General features: G+C 45.1%; 2 protein-coding genes across 2 annotated transcripts; one reads left to right on the top strand and one right to left on the bottom strand.

The window, feature by feature from the left end:
* Positions 1-18: 18 nt before the first annotated feature.
* Positions 19-929, top strand: LOC125531240 (deoxyuridine 5'-triphosphate nucleotidohydrolase-like). Its single transcript, XM_048695650.1, has 2 exons — positions 19-269; positions 350-929. Exons 1-2 carry the CDS (start codon positions 115-117, stop codon positions 777-779), a joined length of 585 nt encoding a protein of 194 aa, XP_048551607.1. The 5' UTR covers positions 19-114; the 3' UTR covers positions 780-929.
* Positions 930-1,954: 1,025 nt separating this feature from the next.
* Positions 1,955-7,167, bottom strand: LOC125531239 (guanine nucleotide-binding protein subunit beta; the record flags this gene model as incomplete). Its single annotated transcript, XM_048695649.1, is given in 6 exon segments — positions 1,955-2,372; positions 2,854-2,967; positions 3,988-4,351; positions 4,986-5,410; positions 6,963-7,057; positions 7,149-7,167. Coding segments are annotated over 6 exon segments (1,053 nt in total), but the record flags the coding sequence as incomplete, so codon positions are not given.
* Positions 7,168-7,188: the final 21 nt, after the last annotated feature.

Raw genomic sequence — 7,188 nt, 5'->3', positions numbered from 1 at the left:
CTATTTATCGTCCCCCGCCGCAGCCACGGCCGCCCTCGACTCCAACTCCTCCTCAACGCCTCTCCTTGTCTCTCTCGCCGCCGGCCACCGAGAACCCTGCTCTCCGTCGTCGCAATGGCCGCCACCAACGGCGCCGGTGCTGACCCCGTGCACGAGCCACCCCACAAGATCACCAAGATGGCCCCCCTGCTCAAGGTCAAGAAGCTCTCCGACAAGGCCATCCTGCCGTCCCGCGGCTCCGCCCTCGCCGCCGGCTACGACCTCTCCAGGTACGCACGTGCTCCATCGTCACATAATGCCTCGCCTGCTGTTTCCCTTTTGCCCTGACTGTTTCTCTGTCCGGTCTCAGCGCGGTGGAGAAGGTCGTGCCGGCGAGGGGCAAGGCGCTGGTGGCCACCGACCTGAGCATCGCCATCCCGGAGGGCACCTACGCGCGCATCGGTGAGTCCCTCTTCTTTTTTCTCGGATCACGTTTCTTGGCTGCGCGTCGGGTGTTTGACGAAATGCTCACCGCCTCGTTCGTGTTCTTTGCAGCGCCGAGGTCGGGCCTGGCGCTGAAGCACTCCATCGACGTGGGCGCCGGGGTGATCGACGCTGACTATCGCGGCCCCGTGGGTGTCGTGCTCTTCAACCACTCGGAGGTGGACTTTGCCGTGAAGCCCGGTGACCGCGTTGCACAGATGATCATCCAGGTGATTGCGACGCCGGATATCGCCGAGGTGGAGGACCTCGACGCCACCGTCCGTGGGGAGGGAGGGTTTGGGTCCACCGGCGTTTGAGCTTCGAGCCCTGGTAGATAGATCTAGAGAAGTGGTCTGTGTTAAGGTTTAGGTTGGTGGTGGAACCCTAGGGAAGGTACCCATCTTTTGATGGTTGTGTCATTTGTGTGTGGCCGATGTTAAATGAAATCTCGTGATCTCTTCCAGCCAGATTAGAGAAGTTCATGTTGCATATATGACTCCAGCATCTGAACTCCAGCAGAATTTTGAGTCAGTTGTGTCGTGTGTATTGCAGACCCTCTGAATGTGGAATGTTAGAAAAACTCCATCCACACACTTGGGCTACTGATTTGCTCGATGCCAGGTTGGTGCCAAAGAAAGATGCAGCTATTGGCATTACGGTGATGTGGGCTATTTGGAGCAGCCCGAACAGGTTCACTCACCATGAAGAAAGATATCAACCAAAGCGGTCCATGGAGGTTATTTCTGAAATTGTGGGGACGCTGGAGTTTCCCCCCACGACACATACACCTGCTGCTAATGAGCAGTAGCGATGGGATTTCAGCTTTGTTATGCTAGCCGTCTAGTGAACTCTGTTGCTCATACTTGTGCTAAGGAAGCTTTAGTTGTAGAGAATGTTGCTACATACTTTAATGTAATCCCTGGCTTTCTGAGATGCGCGCACTCAGATTTGCTACCGCTGAATGAATAAAATCCGGAGAGCGGAGGTTTCAAAAAAAAAGAAAAACTGGACCAAATCAACCTACGTGCAACATTTCAGAACTCCCATTGGGGTGTATGAAGTTCCTTTGGATCAAAGGAGCCCATTAGAATTCTTTTGCTTTTCTTGTGCTATCAAACACCCGAACCCTGCAAACTTTCTATTCTTACATTTTGAGAATCCTTCAAATCAAACAAGACTCACAAACATTCTAAAAATGCAAGAATTACAAGAAAATATTAGGGTTGCAATGTCATGTCCATTGGAATTCTAAGAATTTTGGTTTGTTTGACCGCATCGTAGAAAAAACAAAGGATTCTTTTCACAGGGTATGGTGTTGAAAAGCCCACAGTGAAATGCGTGGGCTACTGGACATGTTTTAGTATGAAGGTGCATCCATTCTTGGACAAATGAAGGTCAATTATTTTGGAACGGAGGGAGTACACAACAAGAGGCAACACGATAGCGAATGGCTCACTGAACGAACCCGTCAACCATCACAGCACACAGGAAATGAAGCTCGCATTTCTTACCTTACTCCAGAAACGAACAAATTGATTCTTGGTTCTAACAATTCGGCTTGCCAAGCTAGTGCTTTTCTACAGCTAAAAATATATGGTTGTACACAACAAGGGCAGAAAATATCACATGTGCGCTGCTTGCTTTCTGGCGACTCTATAAACAACAGTACGCTGACTTAACCAGGTACAAGAACATCATCACAGCACACTCGTCTGGACAAACTGCATTTTCCATTGGACATAAGGCATGATGCATACAAGATTCTATGCTACAAAACAGACGACGACTTCATCTCCAGCAACCTTTCGAGTTGGCCAACCACCCCCAACACGCGACGAGGAACGCACGACACGGGGAGAACACGCGCCGGGGCTTCAGACTATCTTGCGGTGTCCACTGAAAGCCCAGATCTGGAAATTTTCAACAAGCGGCAATTTTCCGACGGTTAGATAGAATGCTGGAGTTGACTAAAGTTCATTCCATTTCACTTGCAGGTCTCTCCATTAGTAACAAATAGTAGTACCTCATTGAGAGGGGAAATCTGTCTATAACCCACCAAGAAGTACTTTTGCTGATAACAAAGCAAGAGCTAAACAAGCAGATATTGCAAAATAAAAAAGCATGCACCCTTTCAGTATATGTTGAATGTACCACAATGTGCACAATTGTTTCAAAAGATGGACATCATTAATTTTGGAAATATAGCATAAGATGTCCTATGTATGTAACATTTGTCCTACAACTGATATTTCCTTTCTAGCCCAATTTAGAGTAATGGCATTGGTATATGTAAACTTTGCCCTACAACAGTTCATGTCATGCCATGCCATTCAACTGATCAAGTAGTCCACAATATTATTTTATTTTTCATATTGAAAGCTCATCCCATACCTTCAAATTTTTGTCCCAGCTTCCTGTACACAATGCACTCCCATCGGATGACAGCCCAAGGCAGCTTATACGGCCTTCATGAGAGTTTTGGAGAGTTCCCAAATTAAGCACTACCTGAGTCGTTTTTAAAAAGTATTCACAGGTCAACCACAGTTTTAATAGTATAGGCAATAAATAAAATGGATGATTCATGATATGCGGCAGATGTTCTATATTTCACCAAACGCCACAAGAGTAGTCCTAATAGGCTAATAGCTTGAGCTCATAAAAGCTAGAATATGTAAGTTTTTTGTGGGCACTCTCTCCTCCTGATCAATTATAGGAAGGAAACTGAAGGCTCACAAGGCACCAAGGGGCCTGAATCTAAAAATAAAAGCATGGCCGAAGGAGGCGCTGCAAAAAACTGAAAACTAATTGTGGCTCGAACCACGAGGTCACAACCTTCAGCCAAACAGCATGGATAGTTCACTGGCCACTGGGGATAAACTCATCAGGTCCAGAGGGTTCTAACAGTATGGGATCAACTCGCAGTAAAGCCTTGTGTTGGCAGCTTGGTGCAGTCTAAACTCTATTCTCTGAAGCATTGTTGGCCTATAGCAGGAATCTACAAGGTGATCTACAACAACACTATTAATGCATGAATTGCATATAGAGATGCTGCAGAAACTAATGTCATAAGATGGGATGCGTACTCAAGTAGACCATACCCAAATGCAAACAACGCATTATGTGTTATCATGATTGTTATTTTGCGAGGTATATGTCAAAAGGGGAAATGCAGCTAGTTCTCCGTAACTGATATTCTTTTCCAATGTGGTTAATTTTCACTTGATAATTACAGCTTTACAATCACATCAGAATGGCTAAACTATTGCTGGACTGTAATGAAGTGAAGCTTATGCAATTTAAAGATCAATCTAGTGGTGTTACTAACCAGGCTTAGCATTTCTGAACTTTGATCTGATTTTTCTATGGTAAATAAATTGTATAGTCAAACTATGTTTCCTTTTCAACCGTATAAAATTTAGTTGTAGCTTCGCAGTAAAACTTGATCAGTCTTATTTTTACATGTCTGGTTTTCATCCCATTATCTACGCTGCAATAAAATTCATGGGAAATGGGTAAAATGCACACCTCGGCAAGAAGCGTGTCCCACACATAACAGTCACCATTAGAGTATCCAGCAAAAAGAAGCCTTCCTGATATGGAAAAAGCGACAGATGTAACAATAGGGAGCTCATTATCATTTCTATCAGGCTCCCGATTGTACACTTGAAGTTGATGGCCTGTTCTCATGTCAAATAATCTGCATGTACCATCATCTGAACCAGTACCGAACCTCTGACCATCAGGGAAAAACTTGACACTGTTAATGTCGCCCTCATGTCCATGATATGTCCGAACTGCCCGACTTGCAATCCTGAGATCCCATAGCCTTACAGTTGTATCACATGAACCCGAGATAAACATATTCGTGTTTAACGAGTTGATGGACAGACTGAAAGGGGTGACAAAAAGATCAGAACACTATGAGTATGGACATAGAAAGTATAGCAACTTATAAAGCTGTGAAACAAGCATGCAGCCACGTTGCCAAGATATCACATCAGCTACTTGATTAATAATTAGACCATTGATGATCTATATCAACAACAATTGACAGAGAAGTCTCACTGACCAAACGCTGCATGTGCCACCATGCAGTAACATTTCCCACTGATTATTAGTTTATTACTAATCACAGCCAGCCCTTAAAAGTAAACTTGCACCGCCAAAAGGTGAAACATATTATTTCTTTACAAATACGGCCCAGTCAGACAAGATGTAAGATTAATGAGTGTTGCTTTCAAATCAATACCATGGAAATTCATTCAATTCAACATAATCAATGAAACTTGAACAGTATCACATTGTTTTGGTCATAAAATAAGAACCAAGGGCCTGTTTGGATCGCTTCCACAAAAAGCAGCCTGAGTCGGGCACGATTCTCAGGTGTCCGATTTTGAAGGCCTGAGGCTGAGATCTCTGCCTGAGTGAATAGCTGCCTGATAGGCCTCAATCCAAACACCCCCCAATATACCACAACAGTAAGCATGATGCTAAATTGAATGCCATAAGAAAAAGACAATTACCTTAACACATCAGCTGTATGCCCTGATGGAAATTCACCTCCAAAGATTGATATCCTCTGGCCAGTAGTAACATCCCACAGGACACACGTTTGGTCACCTGAGCCTGTAATCAAGCGGGTTTCCTGGTCTGGGACATACTGACAGGATGAAACATAGCCTTTGTGTCCAGTAAGTACTCTTGATACTGGCATGTTCCCATCTCTGTCTGCTTGCGAGCTAAGGTTGAATATAGAGCATGCACTATCAAGACCGCCACAAGCAACAGATTGACCATTGGGTGCAAAAGCACATGTCATCACCCATGGACAGTGTAGCTTTATGGCATGTGTTTTCTGACTCGTTAAAGCATTCCATACAATTAGTCTTCCATCTTGTGAGGCACTAACTATCCAGTTCTTCTCAGGAGTCCAATCCAGAGAATATACCTGTGTTGAGTCAGAGATAGTACTTACTACTAGTTATAAAACCATGAAGCCATTAAACATTTCAACATAAGCAACTTTGTGAGGTACTGTCCTAGAAAGAAATCCAAATCGCTCAACAAACAAAACAAATTGACGGAGCATATAATTAGGCATGATAGAGCAGTTCGAGGGACCAACCGATCAAAAAATCTTAGCACCAGGGTTCTTTCTGTGAATTGCAATGCTCTAAAAATTGGTAACAACCCGCATACCTGTTCTTGAAACTCAAAGATCTTCCATGCTACATATTTTTTATTTCAGTTGGTGTCAAACAATAACATGCCCTCAAATAAAAAGAGGGATTCACACAAAAGGACTACAGAACAGCATGGCGGTTATATTTCAAAGCAAAACAGAAATAATTACCAAGGAAATGCTACTATGGAGAGGGATTAGGACTGTTTAAATCAGGCCACACGGGTTCACCAACAGGCTCAACCTTGAGCTGCGGTGATTGCAAGTGGCACATTCCACGTGGGACATCAATGAGCATCTCACAGATTGTTAGTGTTGGTACTGAAGTTTTGGTTGTACTATTGACTCATTTACAAGGGTATGGGACAATGGAAGGAACAGATTCCAGTAGACTGCTCATACAAATTCAACCCAACTACACATTCTACCAATAGGCATGATTACCTGATTAGGAATGCATAGCCAAAATAGTAAACTAAGAACCATAGGATGCTAAATACTTCAATGCATCCATAATTGCGTGAGACTTGGCTCTAGAGTATACCAGAGATCTGATATTTTGCTAGATAACACTGCAATTTTCTTGGACCACGACAGCGATAACAAAATCCTTATAAAACGTAAAATTATGCCCAACGACCCTGAGAAGTCGACCCATGGGTACTAGCACTGAGAGCTTTTTATTTGATAAGAAGTGAGGCACCTGCGGAGGCGGCGCCTCGAACGCGGGTGGGCGAGCTCACAGGCGCGGGCTCTAGCCAACTGAACACTGCCCAGTTTCCTTAACATGTAAAATTATGCGCGACGACCTTGTTGTCGTCTTTTCGGTTACCGCCATGAGTATGGTAAAAAGACAAGTTTGCCCCGATTTTCCTTTTGCTTTTGGCGCCAATAGGCACGACTCCTCTGCTCCCTTTGCATGAAGCTACCTTCTCTTCCTCTCTAACGAAGTTATTCCCACCACCATTCCCGAAGCAGACTTCAAGTTAGTCTAAAAAGGCTGTGTCTCAATTCATGAAAAATTAGGCCAAAGCAGCAGCCTCTTCAAAACAAGCACTCATGAATTGCTCATGCTAGACTGGAGGGACCAAACCTCATACTAATCCAGGTTACTTCCTTCACATATGTCCAAATCTTATTCTCGGCAATCAAACTCGGGTATGAATTGCTCATGCTAGCACCACCATTTCCACAATTGGAGCACTAACAACAACTAACAAGCGCGAGACCTCGCTCATTTCTGCTTCAAAATTGAACTACCCCCTGTGCCGAAACGGAGGCGAGAGGCCGAAGAAGTCAACCAAAGAAAGGAGCGAACCTTCCCGCTGTGGCCCTGCAGCGTGCGGCAGCAGACCAGATCCGTGGGGTTGAAGCTCACCGCCGTCCGCCCCTGCGCCTTGGAGTACTTCTCCACTGCACGCCCGCAACACAGAGCAGTCAGCGACAGTTTCAAGCAAACCCTCGAGAGCCGAGAGCTCCGTGCCGGGGGAGGGGGCGGGCTCACCGTCGGTGTCGAGGAGCGTCTGCACGCGGCGGGGGGGCCC

This window comes from Triticum urartu, unplaced genomic scaffold (genome assembly GCF_003073215.2).
Source record: "Triticum urartu cultivar G1812 unplaced genomic scaffold, Tu2.1 TuUngrouped_contig_6903, whole genome shotgun sequence".
NCBI lineage: Eukaryota > Viridiplantae > Streptophyta > Magnoliopsida > Poales > Poaceae > Triticum > Triticum urartu.
This window is presented reverse-complemented; position numbering and strand designations above follow the sequence as displayed.

Excerpts from the sequence above, each read along its gene's own strand:
- LOC125531240 (XM_048695650.1), top strand. The coding sequence starts at position 115 with ATGGCCGCCACCAACGGCGCCGGTGCTGACCCCGTGCACGAGCCACCC. Across the intron at positions 270-349 it reads GCCGGCTACGACCTCTCCAG|CGCGGTGGAGAAGGTCGTGC; the intron begins GTACGCACGTGC and ends GTCCGGTCTCAG.